This window comes from Centropristis striata, chromosome 22 (assembly GCF_030273125.1).
Source record: "Centropristis striata isolate RG_2023a ecotype Rhode Island chromosome 22, C.striata_1.0, whole genome shotgun sequence".
NCBI classification, from domain to species: domain Eukaryota; kingdom Metazoa; phylum Chordata; class Actinopteri; order Perciformes; family Serranidae; genus Centropristis; species Centropristis striata.
The window spans coordinates 7145885-7167412 of NC_081538.1; the positions used below are offsets into that span (position 1 = coordinate 7145885).

The following is a 21528-nucleotide window of genomic DNA, read 5'->3' on the forward strand; positions in this document are numbered from 1 at the left end:
TTCTTCTGTAACTCTGGGGGAGCAAAAAATAACTGTCATCTCGACTTAAATATTGGGGTGTTTTATAGGCAAAGAGGGTAAAATTAACAGTCGTGGAATGTAACTAAGTATATTTACTCAAGTATTGTACTTAAGTACAATTTTGAGCATCTACTCCACTACATTTTGAGGCAAATATTGTACTTTTTACTCTTAAGCTGCCAGTTTAAGTTACTTTTCAGGTCAAGATTTACCATAAAAACATGATTAATTTTAAGTGATCAGACTTTTTTTTTTTTTTTTTTAATGAAACCTCATACTAGTACATCAAGTAGTTCAAATTAGCACTATCTTTACAGAATTGAAACACTGCTTACATAAATACATAAATAATAGTTAGAATATATAAAAACAATCTGAGTGGGGCCATTCTGCATAACGAGTACTTTTTCTTTTGATACTTCAAGTACATTTTGATGCTGATACTTGCCAGTCGGGACCATAAAGGTGTTCATTCTTAATGCTGTTCTAACTTTATCACAGATATATGGTTACAATAAAACTTGTTAAGAAAAGTTGATTCTTTTAATTAAACACTTAAAATAACCTGCAATATTGTAACCCTCTGAATCCCACCATCGAAACATACTGTTTTCTTTAAGTAGTCACCAAAAATAGGCAGTTTATTCTAGAAAGAAACTGTAAAAACAGGCATCATCATCGAAAATTTGACAGTCCTTGAATGGATCATAGGTTACGAAACTTTCCGTTAGAAAAAGTAACCAAAACGAAGCCTAAAATTATGATATTTCTGTTGAAATAACTTTATTCTACATGTCTCATTTAAAAATGAACTATTTGGAATAACTAGATACTGTTAAAAACATTAAATTCTGAGCTCCTCGGCACAACTAGGAAGCCCTTGATTCTGCTGAGACAAACGGTCACCTGACAAATATTCACTGAAAATCGGACAGAACTGCAGGCTGTTTACACAGAGCTGAGAGGAGAGGACAGAAGAAGTTGCAGGTAGAAGTTGTATAAAAGCAAATAGTTGAATATTTGTCATTTTTCTTCCAATATTCTTTGAAAAATGTTATAATGTAATATATACATTTTACTCAAATAAACAAATATTTCAGAGAAATTCAACTTGTGTTTTTTCTTTTTAATGTTTATATCAACTATATCATTCTACACGAAATACATTTTTGAGGGTGGGTAAAATGTAAAAAGAGCAAAAAAAAACCCTGATACAGCTTGGGGTTCAGAGGGTTAATAGACTTTCTAGATGCTTACAGATATCTTAAATCAGTGAAAAGTGGAATATTACTGCGTTGACCTCTATGTAGCCATAATCTCTGCACAATTTACCTGAGGTTTCCTGGAAAGAAGTCTGTCATTTGGTACAATCATTGGGAAAACAGCAGCAGGGTCAAATCAATACACTTCCAATTTATTAATGTCAATTAACTGCCAGCCTCATCTACAGAGTCTTTGTTGGATCACAGCAACTAGTCAGCTTAACATGCAAATGTGTGAAATTTGCCAAAACAGACAATATGAAAAATAAAACTTCCAATAAATACAGTAAATGAATAATGAACTATTTACTTGGATTTTAATATGGAGCACATATTTTGAGGATATTTCCTATAATTGTTTTTGCCAAATTACCAAAATAAAATGTTACCTCCACGTCATTTGGGTTTTACTTTACCATTTTTGTAGAGTTTTTTCTATGTTTTGAGCCCCATTTTGCCAGATAAAGACCCTGACACAAAGCATTTGAACTGAAAACCTTAACACTAAACAGTGAAACAATATTTCACATCAGTCCTACACAAAATAAATCAACCATTGCAAACTGACTGGGTGGCATCTTTAATCAATGTATTGTTGACAATATAGCAAGTTATGTTAGTTAAAATATCAGTTGTGTTGGGAGAGAATTTCGGGACAACCAACATATACATACGAATAAAACAACAACAACAGAAAGAAAAAAAAGTATTCACAAACAGTTTGTCATCCGTTACACACACAAGGCATCCACACACACACACAAACAGAAGCTAAAAGCTCGGCAGTCACAAAAAACAGTCACACTGCCAGTTCAGTCAAGCAGGTTTGGATATTCTTCTGTTGGTACAAAAACACTTGTTCTGACAAAAATAATAATAATATTATCTAGTGTGGTCGTCTCCCTAACCTGCCTCTCTGCTTTCAGTCAAACTAGTTGTTGTATGTACAAGTGAGAAGGCAGTATGGCCGCATCGTTTGTAAATAAGGATATTTACTGCAATATTTCTGGCATTTTTTTCTCCTTTGTCATACAAAATAATAATATTTCTCTGAGGTAAGAACCGAGACAGTATCAAAATAGTAAAATCAGAGTTTTACTAAAATGCACCACATAATTGGAAAAGAAAAAGGTGTGTTGCGTTGTTGCTCCAGAACTGGATAACAGATGATCAGACAGTGGTGGCAGCTAAAAGAAACAGAAAAAAATTCAGTAGGAAATTAAAGAAAACAGTGTTGTTTTTAGCTAGTGTTGTTCACCAGCGTGTCTGTGTTTGAGCCGGGAGGCGAGAGATGGGAGTCAGTGACATCACAGGGTTCTTTTCCAAGGTCTTTCCGAAAAAAATCACAGAAAACTAGCAGGGTCGGTGTCCCCGGAGAACGTGAATAAAATCAGTGAAGGTGATAGTTCGAGTGAAGACACTTAGCAGACTGTGGCAGCAGTGTGCAGCTCCCAAGGTGAGAATATGTTAAGCGGCCGAATTAATGTCTGAAAGAGTTTGCAGGCATGAAATAAACAATTACCCAGAGTTTTAAACACTTTATAGCTATGCAAGCAGCTCTGATAGACAGTTAATGTGTCTTAATTCACATATTTCTACATTTACAGTTGATATTTTGAGAGAAAAGTGCAACATGAGTACCTGGGTGGTGCACTCAATGGACACTATCTTGATTTCTATTGAGGGGAAGCACTATCAAACTCTTCTGGTGAACACACATGAGTAAGTAAAGTAAAAGTAAAATCACGTCCATTTTTATTCAGTTTTGATAATTATCAAGTGAGCAAAACAAGCAAACAAGCCAGCAGATAGTCTAGCGGGCAACAATCATGGTCAAGCGTTGGCGGTAACTCTCCATCCGGTTATCATTAAGAAGAGGAAGAAATCAGAGAGTTCATTTACAAAAACAGATGGTTATATATTGCCTTTTTGCTTGAATATGTCAAAGAATAAGCAAATTATCACATTTTGTGTTGATTAAGTTTTAGACAGCAGTGGAAGTATTTTTGGAATCAGTGTTGAAGTATCCAATTAAAGACACAATATATGTTTGAGCTCAATGCTAAAGCCTAATGATATTTATCATGTTCCTCGTTTTAATTATTGGTGTGATAGCAAGTTAACACTGGCTCATTAGCCCAAAACACACAAAATACAGTTGAAGTTAGGAGGAATGTTGTTAGTTTTGCAGGACTTTGGTTGTACAAAAATAGCATGAGACACATTAACCATCTGTGAAGACATATTTGAAGCAACATTTTCACAACTACCGTACATATAAAATCAATGGAAAGACGCTAATTTGCACCAGGCGAGTGGAAGTGGTTTAACTTGAGCAAAAGACATTTAATTGAGCCATGCTATGGCACAAAAAAAGCCAAACAGCACTGAGTTTCTCCCGACATCACGGGGAATCGGAAATGGAGGACAAAATGATCCTTGCAGTCTCTGGGCACCTGGAGCTCTACGACTCTACATCAGTGCTGTAAAGCGACAACAAATAAGTATCGGGTTTGGAGAAAAGTGAGCAAAACTGTTAAAATATGCATTGGTTCCTTGGTTTCAGCTACTGGTTGTACTCCAGAAAGCACTCGGCATACACCAGCCATATTTCAGATCAGATTGATGTCACCTTAGAGTTTCCATCGATGGGAGGAACACTTTTTTGTTTCTGGTCTCGACCAACTATTTGTGCCCTGTGATGTCACCAGCTCCTAGCTCCTCTTAAACCCCCCCGCTAGCTCTAGCGACAGAAAAATCCCTCCACTCTGAAAGGGGCCAACTCAGCAATGTGACCAAACACACCTGCAAACAGCAGTGACGCTCCACTGGGATGCTCTGAATGGGAAGATAAGTAATTCCACAAGGCATTTTCAGCAAGATCCCATTTCAACCTGGGCAATGAATCCAAACATCACCGGGCACGGTTACGCTTTTCCCAGAAACACAGCTGTTGAAGTTTCCCTGCTTTTCACGAGTTAAGGCAGTGATACCAAGGGCAACGTTTAGCTGAACAGCAGCTGTGCGCCAACAACTGCCAAAGCATGGCCGTCAGAAAGCTATCCCTGATCCAGAGTCTCACTTTTCTACCTCTTTGTTGCTTTTACATTAGCCAAAACAAAAACAAAAACACACTCACTACTGTTTGTCACAACGCTGTGTCTCCTTTCAGAATAAATGGGCCGGCAAAGTAAAAGGAAGAGTGTTCTCTATTTCCCCGATCAACAAGTACATTTGCATAAAGGAATACTACACGATCCTTTAAAAGGAAGAAAATCTCAGCGAACACACTCACACACAACCACACAGATCCAAGCACACACACGGCACATAATCTTTCATGAACACATAGATCTTCATTCCAGTGAAGACAATTTCTGTGATGTAGTTTCTTTTTTTTTCTTTTTTTTACATCAACTCTTGGTCTTATACAGCAAAGACTGGTTTCCAAAGCATTCATCATCATGAAGAGTCAATCTAAAAATCTCGTCAGTTGAGTTTTGAGCTCTGACAACACTGGAAAGTTAAATTGGAAAATAAGCTTTTCGTTCTCATTCGTTATTTTCACAAATGCCGGAGCAGTATAATCCAATGTTTGCACATTTGTCTGAAAATTTAAAAAAAAAACATAACTTTGAGTAGCGAAATCCTCCCCTCCATGCACAGAAATTGTGATTTTGTGGTATGATTGGACCTTCATGATGTGAACGCTCTGTGACCAACATAATGGCAAGCAGATGATCATTTTATATAGCTTCAAAGATGCACCCATAACATTTTATTTGGCAGAGTAAAGAGTAGAAAATATTCAGGTAGTACTTGATAGATGACGGCCTTTTATAATCGGGGCCGTGACGACTGATTCAAAGCAAGAAAACTGAGGAAAATGACTTCCTTCATCGCCCGTAATTCAGTGTATGTTATCTTCTGTTTCCAGGTCGAAGCAACATAGAAGCTGCGATCAGTCAATGTTATCAGTGCACCGTTTATATACCATGATCATCGTTTTTCTTCCTTCACATAAAAGACAAAGCTAAGTAGATTCAGACATGTATTTTTTTCTAAACAGTTCTGTACACAATACACGGGGCGCGGTCATTGGTGTGGGTGTGGCTTCATATTTCTTTCTGTCATCATTCTCACTTTGACTGCGTTCACTCGCCACATGGCCGCCACGAGCTTATTCACAATCATCTTTTTCAGCTTTTGCGTCGGCATGGAAAAGTCTGCTGACACATTGCCTATCAGCAGCCAATCACATTCTTACGTTGCAATATGTCGAGCCTATCAGTGCAACATGCCGAAAGTACAATTTGGGGCCGGCGGCACATGGGAGTGAACGTTTTTTTAAACCATCATAATCGCAACTTCTATCTACATGCCTGTCATTCTTGACTCTTACTGTACCTCTCACACATTTGCTTCTCTTTTTCCTCACACTCATGGGGTGTTCGCCGTTCATCAGTGGTGTGTGAGTTTCCAAATTCCCCTCCCCCCGAATCTGTTGGAGAACCAACAATGGCGTTTTTTGGAACAGAGGGTGAAGATCCGTGAATTTTTAAGGGAATCAAAGATTTTTACGGGGGACGTTTCTCAAGCTTTGGGAGTGGGGATCTATTAGCAGTGCACGCCGCCTCCGTTTTTTTTTTGGAGGTGGCGTCGGAGGCCAAAAGGTGAAGGGGTTGAGGGGAAGGGAGAGAGGAGGGGATTGGTTTTGGGGTTGGAGGGTGGGAGTATAGTAGTGCTCAGTCCAGCACTACTTCAAGCTCGCTCTCTTTGAGCTTAGCATTGTCTCTGACTTCGTCGAATGTGTACGTCTTCACAATCTTCCCGTTTTGAAAGACTGTGTGCAGTAGGTCCTGGAAATAGAAAAAAAAACAAGTTGGAGGGTGGTTAAATAAAAAGATACAGGATTTATTGGGCTGATCTGTTGAACATGCTGAGGCACAGGCAGCAAACAAACAATCTATGTTACACTATGTTTTATATGGATAGGTGTGTGTATATTTGTGTGTAAGGGTGTGTGTATATATGTCGATATGTATTTTCTTATATATATATATTTTTGTACATGTATGTGTGTATGTGTATATATATGTATGTTTTATATATATATATTTTTTTTTTAATTATTTTATTTTACATATATTTTATGTATGGGTGTGTGTATATATATATATTTTTTTATTATTAATATTTTTTTTCTACACACTGTTGTTTTAACTGATCTGATGTATTAACCTATTAATACAACGATGTAAGGGTCTCTGGGGGAGTGGAATGGGTGTTGGGTTATATAAGAAAATGAAAATATGTCTCTTTGATTGTACTGTTTACTGCAACTGTGAATCAATAAAAATATATATATATAAAAATAAAAAAAAAGATACAGGATTTAAGAAAAAAAGACAGGTGACAAAGGAGAAAAATTACTAGTATTGGTGAAAATGAATTTGAGTGCATTTGTTCTGTGTTCTACTGTGGGCATTGAACTCACCACGCCATACTCCTCCAGGTCGCCCTTGCCCTCCTCCAGGGTGACAAAGTCTCCACTCTGCGTCCGGTGCAGAGACAGGCGGCCTTTCTTTGACCTCTTATTGGGGTCTGCCACTGGATCCTTGAACACATTCACCTTTTCCCGCCACATGGAAAAAAACACAACACATTTTAGACATAAAGAGAATTTCAAATCAAGAGTTTAAGCAACATTCTTTATGGATTTAATATAATATATCAGTATTATATCATATATTAACTGAGCCTGATTCCTGAACTGTGTTCTGGTGATTTGTTGCTCCTTTGACAAAAACAACAACTTTATTTCACAGAACACAGGAGTTGCTGGTCTACCTTCAACGAAGGTCTATCCTTGATCTATTTGTTTGTTTGTGCTATTATTGAATTTTCTGGAAACTACAGATATATATAAAAAAAGAGCCCTTGAAGGTCAAAAAACACTGACAACCGAACCAACCTGGCAAACTTTGTACATTTGACAAAGACATGAAACCTTCAGGAATGAAAACACAGTTTTTCAACATTTTGCAAAAAAATGATATCCTTTGGTGCATCATCTGCAGACTTTTGTCAAGTACACATACTTTTAAATTGTTACATTACTCACTGTGTAATTATCATAAAACAACAACAGTTATACACTGTATGTACTGAATGTATCAGTACCCACCCCCAGTCCGTTAGTGACCACGTAGCTGCATTTGAATGAGCAGTTGAGCAGATCTCTGGTCAGTTTCTGCAGCAGTGCGCCTCCAGACCCGAAGGCAATGTTTTCAATGGACCACTTGTGTTGCTTCATACCCTCCACTATCTGCAAAAACACAGAGTAACATTATATAAGATCTTAGAGTTGCGTCTCCTACATTGCATCTATAAGTAGCGTGTGTCCATACCTCTTGCAGTGTGTTGATATCAACTCCGTCTCCTTGAATGACTCTGATGTAAGGAGGGAGAACCTTAAAACCTTTGCTGTTCTCCACTGGATTAAACTTCTTACCCAGGATCTCCAAAACCTGACACGAGTAAAATAAGAAACACAGAGAGGGAGGAGTTAGCGTCCTAGCTTGTGTTAAGAGAACAATGCTGTGTTCCAATCAATACCCATACTTCCCGTACTTACTATACTTAGTTTGAGTATGCAGGGTGTTCCGATTCTGATCGCGGCGAAAAAAAAAGTGTACCTAAAGGACCCGGATGTTGCCCTCATAACGGTCAAAACATTGAGTGTGGAACGATGTACACTATACGCACTCAACGGCCGCCATCTTGTCTACGTAGCGGAAGAGGCGGAGCCAGGCAGAGCCGCTCAGCTCGAAAAAAATGTTTGTAATGGCGCCCGAAACAGCAGCGGAGCGGTAGGTAACGTTGCTGACGACGCCGGCGCATTCTCTACATTTGCTGCGTTAATGGAGCCATATTGCCAGATTGTAGAAGTAAAGATTAAACAACACAAAGGGTCATTTTTTTCGCCGTTCGAATGGTAAATGGACCTGCACTTATATAGCGCTTTTCTAGTCGCTTTGCAACCACTCAAAGCGCTTTACACTACAGACTGCTCTCATTCACCCTTTCACACACATTCATACTGGTGGCAGAGGCTACCCTAAACGGTGCCACCTGCCACCATTGGGAATTGGGAATTCATTCACACACCGATGAACACAGCATCGGGAGCAATTTGGGGTTCAGTATCTTGCTCAAGGATACTTCGACATCAGGCTGCGACGGCCAGGGATCGAACCACCAACCCTTCAGTTGGGGGCCAACCAACTCTACCAACTGAGCCACAGCCCCCTCAAAGCGGGAAGTTTTTCGCGGGTGACGAGCCCTGGCGGCTTTCGCAACGGCATTTCTGGTAAGTGCACCACGGAGTATTAGATTTGGAACAACACTCACCTGCTGAAATCTGCGTGCTTAGTAAGTGCGGATAGTGTACTGCGTTTAAGTGTACTCATGGAAGTATGGGTATTGGAACACAGCACAAGTCCGAAGGAAAGCTGTTCATGTGACCGCACCTTCAGAACCGTATCGAGCGGGTTTCCTGAGTCCGGTCGGACCACCAGCGGAGCGTCTGCACTGCGCGCCTCGATCAGCGACCGCAGGTCTTCTCCCCAGATCTTCTCGCAGGCGTTGTAGATGTCGTAGCTGTCGCTGACGATGGAGACGGGCACATTGGGGAACTGCTTGATGATGTGCTCAAAGGCGTCTTTTTCATGGTCTTTTCCCCAGGCTGTGATGGTACTGCAGATAGAGCGGCAGAAAAAAAGCAACATTATTTTCTGTTTTCAAAGAAAAAACTGTACCTAGACAATGTTTTTGGAGGTCTAAAATTAAGAACATAAACAAAGCTGCAAAGTACTTTTCATCGTACATAAAACATACCCTAATAATATTCATTTCATTTTCATTTATCCTTTATTTATTTTCTCGAGGAATGATAGAGGGCAACCCCTCATTTGCAATGATGTCAAGAGCACAGAGAAAACACAAAACAGAGTACAGAGAAAAAAAGAAGCAGTACAGACAAATTATTTTTATTATTATCTAAGTTCACTGAGAATGATAATTCATGTACCTTTCAGAAACATAATAAACAATTTTTTTTATTGTGAAAAAAATCCCATTTTTGGAGGGATTGATTTGAAGCTGCCAAACCTCTCTTTCCTTCTAACCTGAAATAAATTGATTCATCATTTTATATATTGTTGTTTTTTTGTTTTGTTTTAACAGATTCTTTTTAAATTTAGTTGACAACAGAAGAGAACTGAACTCTTTACTAAAATCACTCAGTTTATTAAACAAATGAAAAAATAATAAAACTTTTCCTCTGGAAACCTCTGACTGAATGTTTTTATTTGTTTATATTTCTCATTTTATGCATTTATTTTTATATAATTGACCTTATTATTTACATTTTGTGCCTTATATATATACATATATTTTCACTTATATTTGATTCTATGCATGCTGTGATTGTTGTTTTTAATTTTGTATACAACACTTCAGTCAATAATTAAAAAAAAAATCTTTGTCCACACTTCTTTGTACAGTAACTTATCTTCCTATGAGGTTTGATCATATTACAGAAAACTTCTGGGGTTCATTTAAGCGTTGTTCCTTTACATGAACAAATAAACAAATCACACTTTACTCTAAATACAGAAAAGGAAATGAATGAGTAAGAAGACTGTAAAGACAATGGGAGAAAACGAACAGGATGGAAAGCATATAAAAGTTAAATATGTTCTTAGAAAATAAAGAGACGAACAGCTGAGGAGTCACAAGACATTCATTAAATGCGAGTGCCGGAGATCGTCCAGAAGAGGGCAGTGCACTCCAGGTTTTAGTCTTTGAAAAGTCTGGTCCAAATTGTATTTTCTTAAAGGTTATAAAAGCTCTGTTGGAGCCACCTTGGAGCCCAGATGAATTACTGTTAAAAGGCAAGGTCATGTCCAGTCAAACTTCAAAAGAGGACACTTTTTCTTTTTTTCTTTTTTAACTTTTTACCGGTCAAATCTGACCCTGAAGATAGTTTCAGTTTCATGTGTTGACGTTATGAGATATCTGAGATTCCTGCCACTGCCGAAATAGAATAAACATACCTGGAAGTTTGTTTTATCTTCCATGCGAAACCTGTTCAGTGTACACAGAGTAAATCCCAGCTACTTGGCACTCACCAGGAGAAATAGTTTAAATATGTTTTTTTTTTAAATCTTATTCTAAGTTTCTGTTCTCCTGAGTGTTTTATTTTTCTGCACAGAGCATTTGTTACATTGAAAGTTTACAGTAAACACGCGAGAGCTGAGAAGGTGACACACCTCTGCTCTAAACACCCTCCTGTCCCTTTCCCACTACATCAAAATCAAAGTGGAATTTCACTGTGACCCCTCCCTCTGAGGTAAAAACCAAACTCCAGACATTCGGAGGGGGCCCATTACATAATGGTTACTATGACAACTTCTGCCACCATCCCACAATGCACTGGTGCGGGAAGAAGGGTGCGCCGGAGCAGCAGTAACTGCCCTGGTGGCAAGGAAGAAGCGACTGTGTGTGCACGAGAGCGAAACGGAAAGAGAGAAAGTGTGTGCATGCGATAAATGGATCGGTGCCATAAAACAACACCGGAGACATGTGAGGGGCCGCCTGCGTCAGGGCAGCAGCCAATCAAAACCCTTCACCTCCAGCCAATCACTACCCCCATTCACAAACTGAGACAGATGAACCAGATAATTAGTGTGAGGGTGACCAAGCTCTAATCGGGGGAAGCAAATTAACACCAACCTCGGCCAAACGATGAGTGCGTTTTCACTTGGGCTGATAAATCTCAGCCGTTGACAGCTTTGGCAGATAACCAACTGTTATTTAAAAATATTTTGGAAATCAATTTGGCTTGTCGGTGAAAAAAGTTTCCCCCCCTAGCCCTGGCTCTTAGCCAAAACGTGGACTATCTTGTCAAGACTGTACTTTCTGTGAATATGTGAATACGTGGCTTATCATTAGCGTTGTGCACAGGAATTTAGCAGCCTCCAGGGGCTTAATGCTACGCTTGAAGTTTCTGCAAACTTTGCACACCCTTTTAAAGAGTGTTGAGCATGTTGGCAGTCGCCCATCACCACTTTGAGGTGTTGTACTAGTGGCGTAATAATTAAAGTGTGTGGTGAACTACTGCCCTACATCGCAGTAGAAGCTTAACTTTCGGGAAAAACCAGGAAACACAAGCTAAGGGATGTCCTATCCTGCATATCCTGTCCCTAAGCAAGGACAGCGCTTCAAACATTTATGAAAGTGTGTTTGTGTGTGTCTACCTGTGCTCTGCAGCAGGCACTGAGAAGCCTGGCACGGGGTCCTTGGTGCCATAGTACTTCTTAATGACTCCGATGCCAGCCACCGTGTCCGTGCCCTTGAAATTGACCAGATGGGCGGAGGCCCCGATGCCCGCAGTCTGAAAATAGGAGGAGGTGGTGTTATGGGAGGTAAAGGGCAAAGACACCCTGTTACACTTTTTTTTCACATCATTTTGTTTTAATTTACTATATTTATCAATCATAGCACTTTTTGACTGTTTGGCTACTTGATATGCAGGGTAAAGAACTGTACCTATACAGGTTTATTTCAATAAATTAGAATATCATAGAAAAGTTTATTTATGTCAGTAATTCAATTCAAAAAGTGGAAATAACACATTATATAGATCCATTACACACAGAATGAAACATTTCATGTCTTAATTTATTTAGTTTCTTCTTATTATGATTATGGCTTACATTAAATAAAGACCTAAAATCTCAGAGTCTCAAAAAAATGTAAAAAGTATGTTTAATATGGAAATGTTGGCCTCTGAAAAGTATGTTCATCTATCTGCACTCAATTATTGGTTGGGGCTATTTGACCTGAACTACTGGAAATGGACTTTTCCATGATACTCTAATGTATTGATATGCACCTGTATATGTATATTCACTGTACATATGTTCACATTTATGCATTTCCTTTTTGTGTGCATTGTTGTAATGTTTTATGGTGCCTGTTTACCTTTCTTAAATTTATCTCCTTCTTTTGCACTGAAACTGAGCTACCATGCTGTATAAAAATAATTACCACCTACATTGTTGCATGACAATGATAAGTATCTTTTTTCTGCACCTTTTATTCATGCCTCCAGGGTTTTTCCTATTATTATAAGGCTTAGGTGCAACACCCAAGCCATTGTGTGCACTACCTGAGCCAAATGAATGTAAAGTCAATGTGGATGGCATCAAAACTAACCGCATGACTTTCCCAGATCTAATGGTTGTAGTTTCTCCCCAGTGGACCTGCATTTTCTGCTCCAGCTTTTTTCATATATCACAAGATATGGTAAAATATTGTACAAAATAAGGTGAAATTGCATATTTTTATTTGAAAAATGTTAACATTTTCTTTAGAAGAGGGCACCCAAACGGCACTCTAAATATATGCACCTCTATGATAGGACAAAAACAATCCCAGCTCACTACTTTAGAGCCCAACAGATACATCGGTTGACAGATATTATTGGCCGATATTGGCCTATCAAAGGCATATTGATATTGGTGCATATGCTGTCAGATATGGGTCGTTATGAAAACTTTTTTAATGCAGAAAATGTAGCTTGGCATTATTAAGAAACTGTGTTGGTGTTACATTTTTATCATATCACTTATTAACTTTTTACAGTTCTAGATATTTCTTCCATAACACATAAGCTTTCAAAAAAAAAAAATTGTATGTGCATTTTGAAGTTTCATATTAGATATTTACCAAAACGTCCTCAAATATCTACTGTATGAAAAATATACCTCTTGTGAGGAGACGCCCCTGTAGCCAAAGTCATGTAGTTTATACTCTAGTCCCTCCAAGTTCCCAGAAGTCTCCAGGAGGTACTTGGCCAGGATCTTCTTCTGCTCTCTGGAGTTGGTCGCCACAGTGATGGGGTACCAGATCTGAACTAGGATGGTCTGATGGAGGGAAGCAAAGCAAGCCGTCAGAATGTTTCAATGTAAAAGATAATTTCCCAAATGCAATCCTAACTGCAAATATATCTCAGCTCTTAAAAAAATGTTTTCAAAGCCTATTAAGTCTATTCAAACAACCCAGAAATAGTGGATTTTTCCATCACTGAACTGACCAGTGAATGTCTGGTTCGACCAGCCAGCTTTCCCAGTATCCAACTGGTATTAAAACCCAAAACTAACAGGCTCAGGGGGATCAAAGGGGGCGGATCATTCACACGAGACAAACTCTGGGAAAAATACATTCCTGGATGCCTCATGTCATCTCTGGACCAGAGTCACACATTTCAATGTCAAAACAAGTGGCTTATCTGTACTCACTACTACCTGGGAACTTTCATGAATACACACTTTCTGTGGGGACCACAATGGAAATGTAGGGACCACAATGGAAATATAGGGACCACAATGGAAATAAGCCTTAGGGCTTTATTGTGTCATCCCTGACTATTTTTTTATCTATTTATATTACGTATGACACAGGTTGCTGTTTCATATTTTTTATATCAAGAATGGTCAAATAAAATAAATCAATCAATCAATCAATCTGCCATCATAAGTGTATGTGTGTGTGTGTGTGTGTGTGAGTGTGTGTGTGTGGGGGGGGGGGTCTGCTTCTGTGCATATCCATTTCTAGGCAGATACATACTGTGCATTCATGTCCAACATTGACATTTTCCAGTTATTGTTATTTTATCAAGATATAATCAGGGTACGTTACGCATCATATTACAGCCACACCCTTCCAAGAAAAGGAAACTGATGCAATATTGTGACCGCTGGGCTAAACTGCAACATGAAGCTGACATTATTATGAGATTACTCACTGTGTTTGCAACATTTCCATGACTTCTATAAAACTGTGAGTATAACAAAAATGACAGCTAAGTACACACATGCCAAAGCTCATTAGCAGCAGATAAAGAAAGCAAGCCTGACAAAAATTCTAAACATCTGGGACCTGATGCAAAAACTAAAACGGACAAAAAATGTGCACAGGCTTTCTTTTTGTCAGATTTATAAAGCTACACGTGTGCCGGATTGTGTTTAATCGCCGTGGAGTTAGTCATAGTCATAAACAGATGTAGACATACGGATACTTGTGCCCTCTCCGCTACTTAATAGACATGTCAATGAGAAATATGGCGAAGAAAGTGCAATGTCACTGACTGTGTTGCATCAGAGAGGTGCTCAAACAGAGCAGCAGTCATTAGGAAGGGCTATTTGTAGCATCCAAATCCCAAATTCGTCACGTTTCTGCAAAGCTCAAAACATTTTATGACTGAACATCAGAAGGATGATTAATAATTCATTCATAGAGCTCATGTTGAAACAAACTTTGTAAGTGCTTGACGATCCAAGCAAACAAAACAGAGCTATAGTTGACAGGGAAAATGGCTCAAATGTAATTAAGATGAATGATCAAGTATAAATCATTGAAAATGTCGTCTTTGACTGACATTTTATCGAAAGCTGTGCAGCATGAAAAAATTATAGCACAATCAGTTAAACTTGCAAATGATTTGAAATCTATTATAAGTTTATAACTCTCACCTTATATTTCATGTTCACCTTTATAACGCCTGCAGCTATCTCGGCTAAAACTGGTCTGAAATACAACCCTGATGCCAAAAAAAAATTGGGATCTTGTGTAAAACTTAAAAAAAAACAGAATTTGATAATTTGATAATCCTTTGTGACATATATTCAATCGAAAAGTGTAAAAAAGACACAAAAACACTCAAATGAAGTGGACTTAAATTAACTTTATTATAAGCCATTTATTATCATTTTATTATTATTATCATTTATCATTGTTTGCTGTAATTTCCTGGGCTTTTCCTTGATTCATAATTTACCATTATTCCTCCTCTACAAACATACTTCACCCAAGACTAACATAACCCTGCTGTAATATTTCTTAAAGAACATTTGTTAACTGGCCTGTATTATTGTTCCTGTCCTTATCCTGTTTGTTATAGTTTTGTTCTTTTTTGTGTGCGTCTTGCAAAAAAAAAAAAGAAAATAGAAATAAATTAGATGTTTCAACTGAATTATTTTTTGTAAATATACACTAAATTCTAAATTCAATGTTTTTATTTATATTTCACACAGTGTCCCAACTTTTTTGAATGGGGGTTGTGTGTGTGACATTCTCACTAAACATTTATTTTTTTTTTTTAATCATTTTTATCCCACGATTTTGTAACCCATTTTATTTTATCACCCAATTTGTCCCCTCACTAAACATTTTCACATCATAAACACTAGTAAATGTGTGGGGGGGAAAGGATGCATTTTTTGTGTGCATACAAAAAAAAGCATCCTGATGAAATGAATCATTTATTCACCTGGCCCCTGGATCTATTAGCTGTCTTTCCTCCTTCATAGGGATTTTACTGACATTTGAGAAACTCCCCCACACACATTTTTGCAAACTTCCAGCTCTAATTTCTCACTTGACTTTGCCAACTAATACTATGCAGTGTGTCTTCTCACCCCTATAACCCTGAGTGGGTCACATGCCTCCTCAGACTAATCATAATCTAAACCATAATATGGACTCGTGACTGCCAGAGCAAGGCCAACACCGCCCCCCCCCCACACACACACACACACAAGGTCATGCGCCCTCTGCCTTAAATGCATGGTAACCTTGATGAGGAATCTATATGCATTTAATTATTTATAACATTATAATATATCACCCATTCCTATTGTCAGTTGTACCAGTTCCCATTCATCCTGTGATCTGTTTTCTTTCAAAACTATAAGTGATTGTTTTTGTGGTAAACTGAATATTCTCTTAGGAGGAAGACGATAATGATCACCATGATATGTGATCGTCGTGTGACAGTTCGTCAGTAAGGCCACCAAAGGTAAAATGGGGCAGCAGCGCAGTACAAACAACACTCAGGAGGAATGTGGACGCACACAAACACACACACGTGTGCCAACATAACCGCTCAGTCAATGTCCCAGAACAAAATGGAGGGAGATAAGGGACGAGAGAAGGAGGGGGGGGGGGGGGTGACAATGAGGAAGGCATGGAGAGCAGAGAGCTAAAACAGCAATAAAGACATTTAAAAAAAAAAAGGGAAGATAACCGAGAGAATGACAAGAAGAAGAAAACGAAGGGACAGCAGGAGCAAAGGGGAGAAACAGCCCAAGGACACAAGGCCGAACGCTATGGCTAATTTTACATGAGCCATGAAAAATGACTGTGTGTGTGTGTGTGTGTGTGTGTGTGTGTGTGTGTGTGTGTGTGTGTGTGTGTGTGTGTGTTTATGCATGTATTTTTATCAGCCGTGGGGAGTGTGTGTGTGTGTATGCGGGTGTAGTGTATCCAAATTTATCAGGACAGTGTTAGTGTGTGTTGTTACTGTGCTCTTGGCTGTAGGTGACCTACGTCCAAACACTCCTCCCTTTCATTGGTGCATCTGTTATTATAGTTGAGCGTATGCATGTCAAACTACAGATCTGAATAAAGTTGAAAACCAGGAAAGACCGGACTTGTTAAACCTGCTGGTAAACTTTGCAGTTGCACCCTTCCGCCAACAAGTGACGTTGCAGTTTCTTTGCGTGCCTGTGCAGATTCATTTGTAGCCGTGATGTGATTACAATATGGATGTTGCTGCAAAGAAGCAACAAATCGATCTTCAGAAAAGTCATACAATCACCAAACTTACAAGGCGGGCACCCAAGATTTGTGTCGCCAATTTAGCATTCGACCAAGTGTGGAATGTCGGCCCAGCTGTTCCTGTGTTATGGCGTTAAATAATGGCCAGAAAAGTGTTTTTGCAGAACATTATGGTGTCACAGTAAAGTTTATCTTTGATATTTTGGATATAAATTGTCATTATTTAATCCTGTTTGACATCTGTATGAAATTTTGTCATAATTAGCATATGAATTCTATGAGGTCACAAGCCATCTTTGAAATGTCGCATTAAAGAAAGTGTGAATTAGGGATGTTCCATCAGCTGGTTTAGAGCGAATAAACAAAGCTGCATAAATGTACTTTGGTCAGAAGATGGCAGTGTAATGTGTTGCTGTAGGCTAATCCATTAGTAAACAGTAGAAGAAGAAGAGATTGTGAAAGAGAGAAAAAACAACAACAGAGATGAGGTTGCTAATCAGACAACTTTGGCCACCCACAAGAAAAGTCTTCAGGAATTGGATTCAATTGGGAAACTTATAATTGTTCTTTCATGTCAGTTCGTCTTTACCGGCAGAGAGGAAACAGCTCAACAGTCATGTGAGGTAAATGTTCCCTACTACAGAACTTATTCGTAAAAAGCATTTCCATCTACACTAAAATAGACAAAAACCACCTCAAGCAAGCGTTAAAACTATTATGTGTATTTTCCAAAACTTTACAGAATTTTGGTGTTTCCATCAAACTTTTCTCATGTAAATCTTCAAAATGTGCATAGAAATTTTTGGATGGAAACACTGCTACAGCGACCATCGACCAATAAAGTCAGTGGACGTTTGTGCCAAAGAAGAAGAAATTCCTTCCCAAGTGTTCCTGTGAATAATAATTCACGAAAAATGGGACAGAAGGACGGACAGGCTGACTGCATTATGTTGCCGGCGTGGAGGCATAACAAGAGACAGGCAGACTTAAACCCAATCAATGACAAAGTGGTAATTACTTTAAAAATGTGTCTGCAAGACTTTCACAGATGTTCCTTTGTACATAAGGTCAAAACTTTCTTTTTGTGTCGATGGATCGAAAACAAAGAAAGCTTGTTGTTTCCGTTTGATCATCTTCAAAGAAATGGCTGCATGATTCATCTCTGGCAGCGGTCGAAAACGACGTTTATGAATGGGGCCGACATGGCGGAAAGGGGGAGACGGACAGAGTGGTTAGAGATAGGGAGAGACAGAGTGGAGATATTGCTCATGGTAAATGAATTTAGCTCTGCCGAGTCATTGAGGACAGTCTGTTCATGCGGCATTAAGTTCATGAGATCTTCCTCATCTCTGGGAGGACTCGCACAGTGCATTAGCTCAGCGTAATAAATGCACCACTGAGAAGGCTGCACCAGACACCAGACTGCCTGCTTCAAGTTATAAAAATATGTTTTACTCCAGCTGTTCTTTTTCCTCACATTAAACACATAACATTAAGTTTGTTTTAATGCGCTTTTACATGACGGATAATCACAGGTGCTGATATTTACAGATCACTCGGCCAAACGAACAGTATAAATTACAGTTGGGTGGGTCAATATCCGGTTTTGCCAGTCTGGTAAGATTTCACCAGTTTGACTTCATGCAAACCAGCTTAACCAGTATGTGTCATTAGTCAACTTTTATTGCATGAGTAATAGATAGACAGATATATCAGCTGACAGATATTATCAGCCGATCGGTGTATATGTTGTCCGATATGTGCAATTTTGAAAACTCTTTTTACACAGTATATGATGCAGACAATGTTATTTAGCGTGATTTAGAAATTTTGTTTGGTATTCATTTTTTGCTTCTTTTTTTTTTTAATAGTCAGCAATTGACTGAAATTGAACAGTAATTATGTTTATGTAGCTATTTATTTTATTCCTATTTAATCTTTATTTTCTCAGTTATCATTTATAGAATTGGCTGACATGTTAATAATAATAAAGTTATCGTATGACAGTCTGGGAAATATGCTCTTAGTTTTTTTGCAGTACATTTACTCAACAGCACCTCAGTAAAATTTTCAGGTATTGTACTTTACTTGAGTATTTCCATTTTATGTAAATTTATACTTCTACTTCACTATATTTTGAGGCAAATATTGTACTTTTTGCTTAACTGCCAGTTTTAGTTACTTTTCAGGTTGAGATTTAACATATAAACATGATCAATTTAAAATGATCAGACATTTTTTTAATTAAACCTCATAACAGTATATTAAGATGTTAAAATGAGCACTATCTTTACAAAATTAAAAAGCTGCTTACATAAATGCATCAATACAAATAATCTAATAACATTTTTTTTAGATTATATAAAACAGTCGAGTGGGGCCATTCTGTATAACGAGCACTTTTCCTTTTGATACTTAAAGTACATTTTGATGCCGAAACTTTTGCACTTTTACTTAATTAAGTTTCAAATGCAGGACTTTTACTTGTAGTGGAGTAATCAGCAGTGTGGTATTAGAACTTCTACTTAAGTAATAGATCTAAATGCTATAAATAAATGAAAAGTGTAAAAACATATAAAAATGACAGGGATCAGTTGCTGAAGCAGGAAGTGTGATACAAGTTCATAACAAGGTTATTATAGTTAACGAAAACTAACAAAATAACAAAAACTAAAATTGAAAAAACATTTTTGTTAACTGAAATAAAAATTAAAACAAGAGTTTTTAAAAAAACGATAACTAACTGAAACTGTATTGTGTGGTTACAAAATTGAAATTATAGTGAAAATGTCTTTAGTTTTCGTCTTTGTCAACTTTTTTCATACATAATTCAGTGTTTCTATTTCAACATGCAGGAACACATGGTAAATATGTTTACTGAGACTGGGATGTCTACACTCCAACCAAAATACAAAACACCCTGAACTGTAAGAATTAATAACCTTATTGGGGCTGAGATGGATAAACCAAAGGAAATGAAGGCACATACCCATTACAAAAAAACAAAAACTAACACTAAAACTAATAAAAAACTAAACTAAAGCTAAGTATTTTCAAAAAATAAAAGCTAAACTAAAACTAGCAAACTCACTCTAAAAACTAATTAAAACTAACTGAATTTGAAAACAAAAATTCACAACGAAATTAAAACTAAAACTAATGAAAAATCCAAAACTATTATAACCTTGGTTCATAACTGCATTAAAGCATCTAAAGAAAAAAAGAGAGAAGGCTTGGAACGAAAATCCTTTACAGGTGAACTTTGAGGCCTTGAAGTAAACTGGAGCAAAGTGAATAAAGTTGACACGCATTCTTTACACATTTCAGAATAATTTCAGAGATGTGATGCCTCAGGGAACAGAACATTGGTCAGGTCAAGGGGTTGATTTAGACTTTAAATTAGTTGTCAACTACAAACAGCAAGGACCGTTCTAGCACCGGACTCTCTGCTCTGGCACTTTCCAGCCGACCAGTACGACTGACTTTACTGCAGTTACAGCACATCTCTGAGCAGTGATGAAGCAATAATCCATGGCAGGGCTGTACTTCAGCGAGATTTAAGGAGAGATAAGAGGTGTCGTTGGGAGTGCTGCCAGGCTAAATAGTTTATGGCTTTTATAAAACCGTTAACTCTCCATTGTAATAAAAAGGGCATTAATGTTGCTCGTATATTTTGTCTTAAATCAATAATCGAGTAAAAATCTTACTGATTTGCCCGGCAATGTAATTTTTGTAGCTCTACGAGTAGCACATTAAAATCTAAACTGTTATATGGCTTTTACTTGACAAAGCTAATCCGGAGCTGGAGATGAAATTAAATTTGAAGCAGCTGAGGCTGTGATATGCAGAGTTTTAGTTCCCGGTGTGGTCAAAAAACACTGAATACATTTGCTACAATGCAGCCAGCAGTATCATTTAGTTGGACCATCTCTGCCTGAAACACTCTAATTGAATAATACACTTGGAGGACCCACAGGAATTGACCCGATATGCATTCTGGGCCTGCAGGACAAACAAAACAAACTTACCTCCACCCAGTTGGTGAGCCAGTAGCATTCAGGGTCTGTGCTCTCCACTGTGAACAGAACATTGCCTCGAGGAATGACGCTTCCCTCTGGCACTGCCTTGATTTCAATAGGCAGATGTCCGTTGTATTTCTGTAAACACACACATACACAAATATCCCACTCAGAATCAGATTTACTACATGAGAGGTTCTTCTCCGTAGCTTTGACACATTGTTACTTTATTGAGATGACCTAAAAAAAGGAGGCAAAATGGTGACACACATTTGGAGCTGATACAGTTTCTGGTGAGATTCGACCTTGAGACATTCCTGTCTGGGTGCAATGTTGAAAGGCAGTGAGATATTTATGGAAAGTATATGCTTTTAGAATTCCTGAAGCAAATGTGTTGCCTTTCACGCTGAAAAAAGTAAGAAGTGAATGAAAGAAACTGAATCTACAAGTAGCAGATTAACGTCCATAGCATACATTACAGACAACTACTGGGGATGGCACGACACCACTTTTTTAAGGTCCAATACGACAACCCTCAA

The 21528-nt window shown here is 38.1% G+C and overlaps 1 protein-coding gene across 1 annotated transcript in view; it reads right to left on the reverse strand.

Annotated features, from left to right (window-relative positions):
• Positions 1 to 1414: 1414 nt before the first annotated feature.
• The window catches only part of nampt1 (nicotinamide phosphoribosyltransferase 1), a 33859-nt gene continuing 13745 nt past the window's right edge, over positions 1415 to 21528 (reverse strand). Inside the window, exons 4-11 of the mRNA XM_059326128.1 lie at positions 20999 to 21127; positions 13118 to 13276; positions 11606 to 11742; positions 8816 to 9041; positions 7694 to 7813; positions 7471 to 7611; positions 6781 to 6915; positions 1415 to 6142 (exon numbers count right to left, since the gene is read on the reverse strand). Coding sequence (XP_059182111.1) covers positions 6029 to 6142; positions 6781 to 6915; positions 7471 to 7611; positions 7694 to 7813; positions 8816 to 9041; positions 11606 to 11742; positions 13118 to 13276; positions 20999 to 21127 — 1161 coding nt within the window. The 3' untranslated portion in view covers positions 1415 to 6028. The remainder of the gene's footprint in view (positions 6143 to 6780; positions 6916 to 7470; positions 7612 to 7693; positions 7814 to 8815; positions 9042 to 11605; positions 11743 to 13117; positions 13277 to 20998; positions 21128 to 21528) is intronic.